The 14,781-nt window shown below is 40.1% G+C and overlaps 1 protein-coding gene across 1 annotated transcript in view; it reads right to left on the bottom strand.

Moving 5' to 3' along the window:
• LOC126469574 (uncharacterized) overlaps positions 1-14,781 on the bottom strand; it is a 64,998-nt gene that overhangs the window by 17,025 nt on the left and 33,192 nt on the right. Inside the window, exons 2-5 of the mRNA XM_050096693.1 lie at positions 7,745-7,841; positions 6,596-6,676; positions 3,621-3,710; positions 3,389-3,490 (exon numbers count right to left, since the gene is read on the bottom strand). Of these exons, the coding sequence (XP_049952650.1) occupies positions 3,389-3,490; positions 3,621-3,710; positions 6,596-6,676; positions 7,745-7,841 (370 nt within the window). The remainder of the gene's footprint in view (positions 1-3,388; positions 3,491-3,620; positions 3,711-6,595; positions 6,677-7,744; positions 7,842-14,781) is intronic.

Here is a 14,781-nt window from a genome sequence, read left to right as displayed (position 1 = left end):
AAAATTATAACAGAATATTGAATGTTATTGAAGGTCATTGTTTCAGTTGTGGAAAGGTGTATCTCCGTGAAATAATAGCTGATAAATTAATGCTCGCTTTCAGTCAGCTTCTAAAGTCTTACTGACATTTAGACATATTTTGAACAGAACAAATTAAAAATATTTATGTTGAGGAATGTGATTACATACTTCTTTTGTTAACTTTGTTTATAACTACCAAAAAAATTGCAATCAAGCTACAATGTAGGTTTTTGCGAGTACATCGATGAAATGAACTAGTAGGACTCGTTATATTTGATAATATGTACAAAAAGAGAAAGGAAGTGTAAGGTGTAATGGTGAAAAAATATGGATATTATTCGAACAGATTTCTATCTCGACAATTATTTGAAAGGTAGATAATTCAAACAAATTTATTCGCCAATAAATTATCTATAAATTAAATAACGAATACCATACACCCCACCATATTTTCTTTGTTTACTTCTTGTACAGAATTAGTATTTGTTTCCTTGGCTCAGTGCCGTTTCTGTTTGATAAATAACTTATTAATTGTTTATCCATAAATATGCCTTTTTGTTCCAGTGGCTTAAGTTCCAGACTACAAAACTTAGGCTTGAGGTAGGATCCTCGGTTGGTACTATGATTTTATCGGTCACTTTTCCCTTATTTCGCCTATAACAATGACAATAATACCAAGTCAAAATGCACCGTGGAGTATGTGTTGAAGTATAGATCCACCCTAACTGGCTAAAGAAGTCTGTTCAGAGATGGGTGTAAAGCACTGCAGTGCTGAAACCGTCCTTCAAGTTCAGCTCAGTTTTATACGATATACAGTGTGGCAAATGAAAAGTAAAAATGCTTATAGGTGGCCCATCGCATCAGCTTGGGTCATAACGCACTGCGCTGCTGCAATGTTGAGTAGCCAATTTAGTCAGCCAGCTGACGGTCATTCGTGACCGATCAGCTGAGCGAGACGGACGTGGAATATGTTATGCCTCTTTTTCTCGTAACAAATGCACTTCACTATATTTATAATATATTATTTTACTTGCTTTATGCGCTGTGGATTATAAGTTCACTTACATAGGTGTTGGGGCACACGGAAAATATAGTGACACATCTATGCAATCAGTTCTGCATAAGACTCTGGTTAATTAAAATTTAAGAATATCTGAGAAAAACCACATATCAAACAAGGGAATACTGATGCCATGCGTCATTGTCGGAGACAAGGCATTTAGTATATCTGAAAATTTAATGTGTCCTTATGCTGGAAGGCCAAAAGAATCTCTAAAAACCGACTATCTCGGACTAGGCGGTTTATAGAATACACTTATTGCATTCTCTCAATTAAATGGAGAAAGGGGAATTTTTCCTCGCCCAGTGGACGTTCGAGAAGAATTTTCAATTATCATAATAAATTCATGCTGTGTTTTACAAAATAGTGTGCCAGAAGGAGATGGCTATAAATTTGACGGTGTACTGTACGTCCATCCAGTACTGTAAATTTCCCCAGGTCCTACAAGCTTTCGAAAGGCATCGTGCAATTTATTTCAGGATGCATGAAAAGTCTGGCTGCTTCGACAAGTGCACAAAGACAGAAGGCAGCCACATGCTTTTTAAACGAGGCAGCCTGCTCACAACTAGCAGCGTGGAGCCACGAAATTACAGCGGCCTAGTGCGCGGGCTAAAATACACGTCATCTTTTATTGACTACCCCAGATTGCCTGCCTAGTGCTGTAAAGCCCTTACCGACTCGCCCCCTTCAATTGTCTCTGCACCTGCCAGTTACGTCTCCTCCTCCCACCACTAACATGAGCAAGAACTGTACGTTAGCAGCCAACGATTAGAATGCAGACGGCAGAATCTCTCAAGCTTCAGCACCTCTTTTAGATTGCTAACACTATCAGATATGCATGTCTCCTTGGTATAATTACGTAATTCGTGTTTGTAGTGCTACAAAATGAGTGAACCAAGCAAGATCTCAGCTGTTCCTATTAACATCAACAGACTTTTCATCTAAAGTCTCCTAAAACGTTCATGGAATGTTGCTGGATGTATAAAGTCATACAAAGTGCTTTTAAGATTAACTTTGAATAAGTTTCCTGTTACAATGTGGAATAGTTTTTTCGGTAAGACATTCGTCTATGAAGTTAAGTAGAGATACGAGATTCAAAAATTTCGGGAGAGGCACTGGGTTCAAGAATACAGAAGAATTCGTAATATTGTACCACACTTGCAACTTGTGTCTCTTGAAGTTGTGAAGAGAGGATTGAAGACGTTTCTCGTCTTTCTATGCCCATTGCAGTTACTGCAGCACAGTCTTACCCACGACTTAAAAATAAGTAGTTCACCTTTATTGCTGCTCATGACCAAGGGAGGTTTACAACAAACTTCAGATATATAATAGCCAAATAAATGTGAAAGAAGTCGGGTTATGAGTTTCGAATGACATTATGATGTGAAAAGAAGATTTTATTTGGAATGTGATTTGAGAAGTGTAGTTAAGTTGGAATCACAACGACTTGTTTGCCAAAAACTACGGCAGAACTGATGGTTTCACAATTTTTGCTAAAGAAGATTCTAAGCTGAAAAGCTGAAAGTCATAGTTCGACGTCATGATTAAAGACGAATTCAGGTGTGCATTGCATGTGTAGAACGTATTTTCTTTAGTGTCTCAACAGTAACTCTCCATAAATCAAATAAACTTTCTGATGAGACACTTATAAAAGGGAGCTGTTCTGAAAAGTAATTTAAAAGAAACGTGAGGTACATTCGTTTTATATATGACAAAGAATTTGAGCAATAAATACAATTGGATTTCAAATTTATCTATTATTCTAAACAGATTTTATCCACAACGACAAAGAAATGTTCTTGTTCGTATACGTGAATAATGTTTCAAATAATATTTCTTATTGGTGAATAACGAATAGTAATTTCTATTTCTATTCGTTATCCGTCATTCTCATAAATTTCACCCAAGTCTCGTGCTAAGCAAAGCGCATCGCGCACGTGCACCCTGCAGAGTTGCAACCCATGTGCAAGTGAGTGCAGATGCATGAAATCTGTGTGTCTGCGGACAAGGCCTCACGCGGCTGTGCCAGCCGTATGGCTGGTGTACATGCACTCACGCGGCTGTAATTAGCATCGGTAGTCTTCGGCAACTTCCACTTCCGCCATCGTTGGCGAAGCGTATTTGCACTCTCACTCGCACACCGCAGCGTGCGGGCCACGCGGTTGCAGGGTTCTAGTACTTTCATAAATATCGGATTAAATGAAAAACGGTGCACAACTCTTAGATTCCATTCAACACGGCCTGTACATTGTTTGATTTTCGACATACATCTCTGTTTTTTTTTTTTTTCGTTAGCTAAGCACTTACATAATTACGTCGCTTCAGTTCTTCAGCAATGCAGGATGTTGTTTGTATGTACTTCTCCGCTTCAGTTTTGGAATTGTCGTTCTGCTTGGCGCATGCATCGACCTAATAAAAAAAGGAGAAAGAAAACAAAAATGAACAAAATTGTTTCAGAAATTTTCATAATTTCACAAAGGTAGTAACTATTCATAAATTGCTGCATACATGTGCTTAAATTATTGTTCGTCATACTTACCAGCTGCAACATGTCTCGTTTCCTAACGCACTTTTCAAAATCGCAGTATACAGGCGACAGTCCACCTTCAAGCACTGTAGCATCTCCGACCTGAAAATGGAACGAAAAATTAAATGCAGAGGTCTCTTTCATACATTCTGTGAAAATATTACAATAAGGTAATATTAAACACGTTGGTCTCTCACATCAAGTTATTGCTCACAGGAAAGTGAATAAACAGTAGGTAACGTAATAAATCAAAACCTGATGGAACTTTTCACCTTTACACAAATCTGCGATACCACCTAAATTCCGGACAGATTTGAACTACCTTTTATTAATAATTTATGTAATCCAAAATTTCGGATGTTTACTAAGTTTTGAAGTCCTCAGGAGTAAATTTGCCACAATTATAATTTTTCGCTTATATATCGATATTTTAATATACTGTTATGCTACACTATGAAGCCGAGTTTGCAAATAAATGGCAGCAAATGTTAATAAAACAAAAGTATATTATTTATTATAGTCAACCATTATTTATATCCTTTCAATAACATAAAAACTTTATCAACAATTGCTATTTTCAAAATCGTCAAAGGAATCAATACTAAAGAAAAATAGTTAATAAATTAAAACTGAACTTAGCTCTAAAAACGGAAGTTACATAAACAATGTTTTGACTGATAGAACTCACTGGAAACTTAGAGAACAATTAGCTTGGTTTATACTACCCTTGCTTGGCGTCCGTTGCCTCAGATTCAATTTGCTGTTGAAAGGGTTAACATAAGGTGAAGCTCTTTGGACGTGTGGGTATTAGAAAGACAATGAAACTGATCTCAAGTATTTTTGTTCGTTCTAGATATACGTGCTTTCTTGTGGTTCTTCACTGTGTTTGTGATTGTGGATTATTTTACGTTGAATGGGAATAAGACGACATATTTTGAAAACAGGAACTGGTGCTTCAAGCTTGTCTTAAAAAACAATTCACGACCTAATCGATGAAATTAAAACGACGTGGATCACTAGACACTGACTGGATTTGCAAGTTAACTACTTTTTTTATAACATATGATGATGTCTCTCTTACAGTGCAAACAGACGTATTGCAGTGCTGTTCACTCACGTGCAATGTGGGCGAAAGCAAACATTTTCTACGTACTTTACAGGGAGAGAATCATTACAACAAGTAGCACCTACTAAGAATGTCCAAAGCAAATTAATATTTTTGGAGTTATTAAAAACCATTTTTTCTACTCGTTTACAGATCGCTTCCTCTCAAGCATGAAAGGGACATTTGGATTTAATTTCCTCTATTACTGCAAGCAACTGTGTACAAGATTCAGTACGGATAAACGTCGAACTACACTACTGGCCATTAAAATTGCTACACCACGAAGATGACGTGTTACAGACGCGAAATTTAACCGACAGGAAGAAGATGGTGTGATATGCAAATGATTAGCTTTTCAGAGCATTCACACAAGGTTGGCGTCAGTGGCGACACCTACAACGTGCTGACATGAGAAAAGTTTCTAACCGATATCTCATACGCAAACAGCAGTTGACCGGTGTTGCCTGGTGGAACATTGTTGTGATGCCTTGTGTGAGGAGGCGAAATGCGTACCATCACGTATCCGACTTTGATAAAGGTGGGATTGTAGCCTATCGCGATTGCGGTTTACCGTATCGCGACATAGCTGCTCGCGTTGGTCGAGATCCAATGACTGTTAGCAGAATATGGAGTCATTGGGTTCAGGAGGGTAATGCGGAACGCCGTGCTGGATCTCAACGACTTCGTATCACCAGCAGTCGAGATGACAGGCATCTTATCCGAATAGCTGTAACGGATCGTGCAGCCACGTCTCGATACCTGAGTCAACAGATGGGGACGTTTGCAAGACAACAACCATCTGCACGAACAGTTCGACGACGTGTGCAGCAGCATGCACTATCAGCTCGGAGACCATGGCTGCGGTTGCCCTTGACGCTGCATCACAGACAGGAGCACCTGCGATGATGTACTCAACGACGAACCTGGGTGCACGAATGGCAAAACGTCATTTTTTCGGATGAATCCAGGTTCTGTTTACAGCATCACGATGGTCGCATCCGTGTTTGGCGACATCGCGGTGGACGCACATTGGAAACGTGCATTCGTCATCGCCATACAAGCGTATCACCCCGCGTGATGGTATGGGGTGCCATTGGTTACACGTCTCGGTCACCTCTTTTTCGCATTGACGGCACTCTGAACAGCGGACGTTACATTTCAGATGTGTTAAGACCCGTGGCTCTACCCTACATTCGATCCCTGCCAAACCCTGCATTTCAGCAGGATAATGCACGACCGCATGTTGCAGGTCCTGTACGGGTCTTTCTGGATACAGAAAATAATCGACTGCTGTCCTGGCCAGCACATTCTCCAGATCTCTCAGCAACTGAAAACGTCTGGTCAAAGGTGCCCGAGCAACTGGCTCGTCACAATACGCCAGTCACTACTCTTCTTGAACTGTGGTATCGTGTTGAGGCTGCATGGGCAGCTGTACCTGTACACGCCATCCAAGCTCTGTTTGACTCAATGCCCAGGCGTATCAAGGCCGTTATTACGGCCAGAGGTGGTTATTCCGGGTACTGATTTCTCGGGATCTACGCACCCAAATTGCGTGAAAATGTAATCACATGTCAGTTCTAGTGCAATGAATACCCGTTTATCATTTACATTTCTTCTTGGTGTAGCAATTTTAATGGCCAGTAGTGTACTTTAGTGATTGTGAAAGTTGAAACACTTTGAAGATAGCTTGCATATCGACGGCATTTAGAGGACAGCTGAAGCAAGGCGCGGCAGTAAATGATTAAAGGGCGACAGAGGGTGCGTGGGCGGAATAGCGCTTAGTGCTTTGGAATTGCATGATTACGTCTGTATTCACAATAAAAGGTCAAATACCGTTAACATTATGTGTTGTTACAATTAGGTAAATAATCTATTGACTCACCAGTGCCTGACATTCTGCGTAAGCTGTGCCATTCAGGTACCTTGTGGTGCATTTTTTGAGTTCTTCATATGCATCTGGTGTCTGTAATTAAAAGCACAGTTATAGTCCTGCTTTCAAAAGATTATAAAGCACAGCTCACTATGCTATCTTAAAGAAACTATGACTGTATATTTCACCTTAAACATTAAGAGAAATGAAATATTCCGTTTCTGAGATACCAAGGAAAGACTTGAGTACAGAACGGAGTGGCTGGGACAGGCTATGTGCGCAAAGAGCTCAGATAGCTCAATAATAGTAAGTAAAAATAGTTTTTCTGCTAGGCCAATGTCCGTAACTGGAGTGTTTTGGTAATATGTCCGCCTATTAGAAGGTCAGTGTCGTCCATTAGATGAATGAAACATACGTTCGTGGTACACTTGACACTATAAGATACTCATCGACCTTAACTGTGACCTGTGGTCACAACTGGGAACTGGAATATGATCTTTTCGGTTTATCTGTCTTTTTATGTTGAAGACCACCTAATTTAGAGACAGTTGTCGTTATGGATGGACTGTTTTCAGGATACAAAATTGATGCACCGTTGTAGTGCTGCTCTTATAAATAAGATTAAGAAAGTTAAAATATCACACGAGACCATTTTTTGGTGATTATTAGATTATTAGGTGTTACATGTTTGTAGCTAATGTTGTTTAGGAACACTTGAGTGACGGGAAACCAGTGACAGATGATGTGGTTCACTAGAGCAGTTCATCCGTGATTTTACTGGACGTATTCATTTGAGTCTGCCGTTACCATATGCATAGATTTGATTTAATTTCATATAAGCGTCAGTAGCAACAAAACTTGTACCCTACAATTGTAGTATATTAGTGTACCTTTTCTTTTTTCTGTAGTAGTTTGCTCAGTTTTCCATAGTCTCTAGACGACACATCTCATATATGATGGTAAATAAATAAAAAATACGTAAATAAATATTCGTTAACACGCAAAGGATAAGATACTAATTATAGCTTAGGTTATTATCCCTTTAAAGACGCGTTTTAATGATTCACTTTTTGTCTATAAGTTATGGCAGTTGTATATCTTACGATTTTTTTCTTTTACAAAGCTGGCAAATTTTCGTGTCTCCTAGACTGTATACACTACCTGCTTCATCCTGGAGTAGCGCGCGAAGCACCCATAGCACGCATCGTCGGTTGACGATTCTGAACACAGCGGCTGCATCAGGTCGTCGAACAGAGGGCTGCCAACACAAAAGCAAAGCATCACTAAAATCACGCACTTTGTTGGCCACACCTGTGGGAGCACACCACCTGTAGAGATTAAATACATTATTATCCGGAAAGGAGGTAAAAAGTTATTGTGCTGATCACTGACAATCATCAAGACGGTAAAGCGGATCTTATGTGATCAGAAAAGAACCTTTTACATACACGATACCTAATTCCACATAAACACAGGAAAAATACCTACAAGCTAAAACCTAATTCTGCGGTAATTCCCTGATCTGTCTACAGCAAGTGCCTGACATGCGGCGTTCGGCGATCATAGAGCAACTGCTCACCAATGCATCAATGACGAGATGTACGACGTGGGGTTGAGGAGCAAACTCTGGATAGTAAGAGCCTTGCACTAAATATGCGCTCACCGCTGTCCATCGAGTCACTCTGTGAACTTCTTTAGATGAATTTTTTTAACTTTTTTAGATGAATTTCTTGCTCAATTTACTTTTTATAGGTATTTGAGATTCCTGGTGAAATTTGTTGTTGATGTGTGTAGTGACAGAAACTGATTAGCAGACTTACTGACAGAAGCACTTTGAAAATATGAAACTTTCTGCAAATTGTCTAATGGAGATTTTAGCTTCCTGCTTTCTAATGTGCATCAATAAGAAAAATACATAGTGGAGAAGATATAGCACATGCTGGATGCTTTGAGAGTGTGACTGCGCTTTGTCAAAAAAATCCACGGTAAAAATAGTATTTTATTGAAGATAAATGTTTATAAACACTAGCAGTCTTCAGTGGCCCTAAATATTCGTAGTCAGAATAAAATTGGAGAAAATATGTACCTTTCTGCAAAAAATCCTATCCACCTGATCTAATAGAAATTAATATCCTTAATGAAACAGTACAACAATAACGGACATGCTGTTCTCTTTTATTTAAGACCACTAATTTGGTAAAGAAAGCTCTTTTAATTTCTCTGGAATTATTTAAGATTAAGTAATGGAGTGTAGGTATGCCGACAGCACATTTTCCTTGATCCATATGTGAGAGGAATACACCTGGTAGAACTCTCTGCCACACATTTTACAGTAGCTTGTGCAGTATATGTATGTATGTATGAACATGCGCATCCAGATAAGTGGTAAAGCGGACTAGTCATATCAGATGATGCATGATAATTTCAAAAACTCAAACAATTTACCAATACAACAAAATAGCTACACTTGAAATACCATCAAACATAAATGTAAAAACACGTTTGGTTACAAATAGTTATTGATAACACTCTCATGAAAGTGAATACAGTAACAAATAATTTGGTTGATCAACGATTGGTCACCCGAGAATGCTTGAGAACAAAATTGGTGTGTGGATGACATTCACAATAATGTCTAGTCAAATATGTATCCACTTTGGTGTGGCACTGAAGACCGACATGCTGCAGGAAAGGCCGAGCACTAAACATTAGCAGAGGATGAACACAGTTGCCAACAGTTGCCAGGACAATTCAGTATCACCAGATAAAGTCTTGTTCCGAAAGTCTTGCCACTCCTCTCTCCGTAGGTCGCCCCTGAAGTTCACCCCCTACCCCTTAAGATGAATTCTGCTCCCTAACGATGTCTAATGATTACTGAGGTCGCTGATATGGATTACCCGGCAGTAGGTGGCAGCACAAAGCACCTAATATGAAAAACGTTTGTTTTTGGGGGTTTCCGGATACGTTTGATCACATAGTGTAATGTAAGGGCAATAGTCGCTAAAAATTATGGTGTTTATTTCAACATTCTCGCTGACCATATGTTACGCTTTCCTTCGTGATGAATTTGCTGTGGACACTTCCATCTCAAAAGATGCTAAAAGCCACGTTCACAGGGATGCAGGAATACATGCTTTTCTTGACTAAGACTCAAACGTACTATTGGCACACAATGTCACGCACATACCACTTCACTGCCATGACTTACATCAGCGTTGGAGTGCAGCTTGACCACCAGCCACCAAGTGTACAGTCTTAGACAATAAAACTGACCGCCGGCCGGCCACCAGAGACACTAAGTCCGAGTCATTCACTTAAGGTGGCCAATAGAACTGACCGCCCCTGACAACTCTCAGTCCGGCAATCTGCACAATCTGGCAACACTGTAAGATGCGGAAGTGTCAGGAGGAAGTGTTATCTACTTCCGAGACTTTGTCGGACTACGTGAGCCCGTGATCAAGTGGCAAGCATCGGGCGTTCCAAACTGATAGTCGCCTGTTCGATTCCAACTGTATATATATATATATATTTTTTTTACCACAGTTGGTCTAAAGTTACGAGTCTGATTGAACATCAAAGATAATTCGCTTAACATTCTACCCACCAGCATTAACAAATATTCCAGAAACAATTCCGCAGGATAGCTCGTGGCTGCGCCGCGATCATAACAGCTTACGCTCGAGCGTTTCTTCGCGCTGCAGCGGCTACCGGCCACTGGCCAGACGCCACCCGCCGCCTGATTTCCGGCGCCGCCCAGGTGAACGCGTCGCGACGCTGTCAGTGTGTGTCTCAACTGTCATTTTCGAGTTTCAAGTTCTAGTTATCATCTGCCAGCTAAGCAATGGATTTTGCAAACTTGAAAATCATGAACTACAGTTAAGCATTGTAAAATTGAGTCGTAAGTGGAAATAGGTGTAACATCTGCAACACAACGTTTACTTTTGGTACAACAGAGGGGTGAATGCAGAGGAGGCAGCTAGAAAGATTTGAATTGTGTGTGGAGCGACTGATTTTGGGAAAAATACGCCAGAAAAAGATATTCTTGTTTCAACAAAGATCGTTCTGGCATGAATGATTTTCCACATTAAGGAAGTCTCGACTACTGATATATGTAATAGATTACCATTTTACCATCATGCGACATTTGCATTCAACAAGCAAAGTTCAGAAGTCTGGTGTAGGAGTACTGCATGCTCTAATTCCAAACAACAAAAATCAACGGAGTGACTATTATTGAACGTCATCAGGTCACTCATTGAGCATTCGTATGCAGTACTGTTACTGGTGACGTGTTATGATGCCTTTATCGTTAACTTCCTAAGAAGAAATGAAAGGCTGAGCCCCTCCAAAAGACATAAACTCGAGCAAAGAGTAGTATGAACATAATATTTTACATCTGATAGCTCCAAAAGTGTGTTTTGGGCTACGAATTCTGCCCCAAGGGCTGTGTGCAACACAGCTGTAATTTGTTGCCAACAACTGAGACACCTTTCGGTCTTAGCGTAAGAAAATCGAGCAACACAACTACATTACATGTGCTACTGTATGATAACGCACTTCTTGATTTGAGAAACAAAACTATCCAGGAGATTGAAATTAAAGTCGTCTCTCAAGCACTTGTATTGATAGAGAAGTCCTCTCTCAAGCACTTGTCCCTCTCGTCATATATTCGAAAAGATTTACCTTTCCCGCTCTTGATCGATCAACCGTCAACGCAATTCATTTCTAGACGAAAATACTCTTAAAACTGCTCTGGTATAATGATATTGTTGGAACCAGTAGGTTTGTAATGGCGTAGAATTTGTAAACAACTTTAGCTTTGTCAGATCGTTTTAGATATCGTGAAAGAAAATTCTTTTGCTGATTAATTTCTCTTTGATGATTACTGTTGCGTTTAGTAAACTAATGGAAAATCCAATTAAAATATTCACTCTACTAATGCAAATTAAATTCAGCTTGCTGCAGAAACATCACGACGGCAGACTATCTTAATAAAGCATCAAGTATCTGTAAGACGATTGAGCCTATTTTAACACGAATTAGTAGGACATTACCGACTTTTGACTTCGAAACGATCTGTATTTACTTCATTTCCTGTATCGTTCGCAATTATTATGAAAATGTGGCATTTCATAGATAAAATTATGTATTCACAACAGCAAAAAATATGTCGTCATTATGAATTTGGCGGTACCGTAAGGTTTTCGCACTGTCACTAAGGGTTACTGAAAGTAGCAAGGCGCATTTTGCTCGAGCGTTGTCTTACGATTCCCTTATTGCGTTTGTATCTGCCTGCTTGTAGCTCTGCTACAAAAGAATTAAAAATCTGGCTCTTAGCGAGTCTCGAAAGGCGAACGAAAGCTGTTTGCACCTGGTAGCCAAACACGGTTCTTGGGAACAGGCTACTTCCTAAAGTGGGAAGACATTCTTTTGTGGTTGAATTATTGGCAGATGTTAGTCAGACGTGTGCCGTTGGTCTAAGCGTTTCGGTGTGTTGAATTTGTACCAATTATTTTTCTACAGGTTTTTTCTGTCCCAAATAGAGAGTTGAAGTCTCCCATTAGTATTTTCACGTCATGTTGGTGAATTTTGCTGATAGTATTTTCGAGTGTATATCTTTTATAGGGGCTCTGAATGAGCATAGTCATAAGTCGATTGTTGATGGATGCGATTTCTTTCACAGAGTTGATGATAGACCTGTGTTCGAGAAATGCAGTGCCGAAGATTGGTACGCCTTTCGCTACCTTTCGTTGTATTTTGCTCTTGAAGATGCCATGGTTTCCGTAATGCAAATTTTAATTGTCAATTAATCATGGTTCTTGAAGAGCAATGATGAGAATTTTATGGAGGACGATTTCTTTTGTGAGATTATTGAGGTTTCTTGTTTGGATCAATGTACCGATGTTTAGTTTTTAAATGAATGTTTTCTGCTTGTAGGGAAATTTACCAGAGATCTTCGAGATTCTCTGCCGTGCTGACCTGGACTCCCCAGAGTGCGAAAATCCAATTGCCGCCTATCGGTGGCCAGGTTGTGTACCACCTCGGGTAAAGATACCTTTGCTTGCATTGTTCATGTTTTCTTGTGTTTCATTGGTTTGGCCTGGGTGATACCGGGACCAGACAGGACCAGAGGGTGTTGAAGCCTTTGGAAGCAAATAGTTTCAGCCAAGCTCATTGAGATAACAGACGGTGACCAAAGTAGCGGTGATTTTCACTCAGATGTGTCTGGATTTTGGGTTTAATGGATTAAGTAGCCGTTCAGGATTGTGTTAGTATTTGGTTCACCCCAAGTATTTTATTTCCTCGGTACCACCCATATGGGGGACGGTTTCCCCTATCGGCCACAGAGGATTTTTATAATTATTATTATTATTATATCATCAGCAAATCTGATATGCAGTATCTTCCCTCCACTGAAATAGATGTGTATTGTTCGATTCAATATGTCCATCAGATAAATATGGGTTATAATTACGTTACATTGCTGCTATTCGATATATTTCTCACTTTTTCTTAGACAGTTGCTAGCTGTTACTCCATCATAGGAATTTATGTGCGCAGAATTGTTGCAATACAGACGTTCAAATTATCCGATTTCTGTAATTTCATTTCGATACAAGATGAGTCCTAATCGGATTCAGCCAGTCAGTCTTAATGTGGATATCCGATTACGACTTTCATCATATGATACACTGGGCGAACCACATTCTTAATCGGACTGATGAATCCAGATCACTTATCTATGACAGGGAATGAACTCATAAACACTGTGGAAAATAATAAGTTATTTAAATATAAATATATGAACTAACGAGATAACAATGTATTTACAGGAGCAGTAAAGCAGTGCTAAATTGGTTTCAGGGTCAAGAGAGGATAAAGCTGTTGCCGTTTGTTCCACGATCACCGAATATCAACCAGATAGAGAATATGTAGGCAGAGGTAACAAGGTCATTGCCATGTGTCCCTACAAATGCAAGCGACCTTTGGACGAATATAGAAAACGTATGGTGGGAAGTAAACCATCACGCTACACTGTCGACGACTTAATGAAATCAATTCCCCTACGCCCTCGAGAAATCTTACGTAATGATCGTGGGTGGGTTGGTTACTAAAAGTATACTAGCCCACAAAGCCCATGTGGACAATTATCTGATAATCGGTCAAGCTTTGCTTTGTCGCAGCTCTTTAGCATACAACAAGTCCATTTACGTTCATTCCCCTCCTTACAATTCTTGCAATGCAAGGTAATTGAAAAATCTCATCCACTCTACGCCAACTTAGGAACTGACTGATGCATGTGTTGTTCAACCCACAGTAGTTGTCACCCTCACTGGAATCAATAACTGTTTGTGTTTGTGTGCGTGTGTTAGCGCACATGTGTGTATTCAGCAATGACTGCCAGCTGCCACAACACTTCACAGAATCCTTGCGGCAGGCAACACAACTGTGCGTGCACTTCAGACTTCATTCAGTGAGACGTCAGGAGACGGATGAAAACGTCAAATTAACGTCGCTTTCGGCACGCGCGAGCGCGCGGGCGCGCGCGCGCGCGTGTGTGTGTGTGTGTGTGTGTGTGTGTGTGTGTGTGTGCGTGCGTGCGCGCGCGCGTGTGTGTGTGTTTTCGTGTTAACGCACAATCTGAATCAATACTATTAACATTAGAGAGACAACCAACACTAAATATTGCACCAAATATGACTGTAAAGTATTTTAATGCGATGGGAAGTTACAAACTGAATTTTTATCTATCCCACGTCCTGTGTATTACTTTAAGTAAGATGTATTAATTCCATAGTATCGTTAGCAGAGACAGTGCGCTCTTGTTGTCGAGGCTCGCGACAAGTGCAGCGATCAGCAGTGCCCAATGCCGCCGCGATTTGTTTATGTTGGCTGAGCGTGTACACTGCAGCAGACGCTTCGCCCTAAACAGAGAGAAATCACCTTTGCTCTGACTGCAGTGAGCTGATATCACTGCCTGCGTGTTCTTATAGTAACCAACGTGAGACCCTACTTACAGGTGCCATTGAGCAATTGCAACGGGTATCATGTCATTAGTCATCAGAATATTAACCAGTGATGAAATGTCCACTCTATTTGAATCCCAAGAAAATAGGAACCTTCTCACAAAGGAATGTGAGGTGATATCAAAATATATCCAACATACAAAAATTAATTGGAGGGCTTTCATGTATTCA

This window comes from Schistocerca serialis, chromosome 3 (genome assembly GCF_023864345.2).
Source record: "Schistocerca serialis cubense isolate TAMUIC-IGC-003099 chromosome 3, iqSchSeri2.2, whole genome shotgun sequence".
NCBI classification, from domain to species: domain Eukaryota; kingdom Metazoa; phylum Arthropoda; class Insecta; order Orthoptera; family Acrididae; genus Schistocerca; species Schistocerca serialis.
The sequence above is the reverse complement of the archived record's forward strand: the minus strand, read 5'-3'. Positions and strand labels throughout refer to the sequence as shown.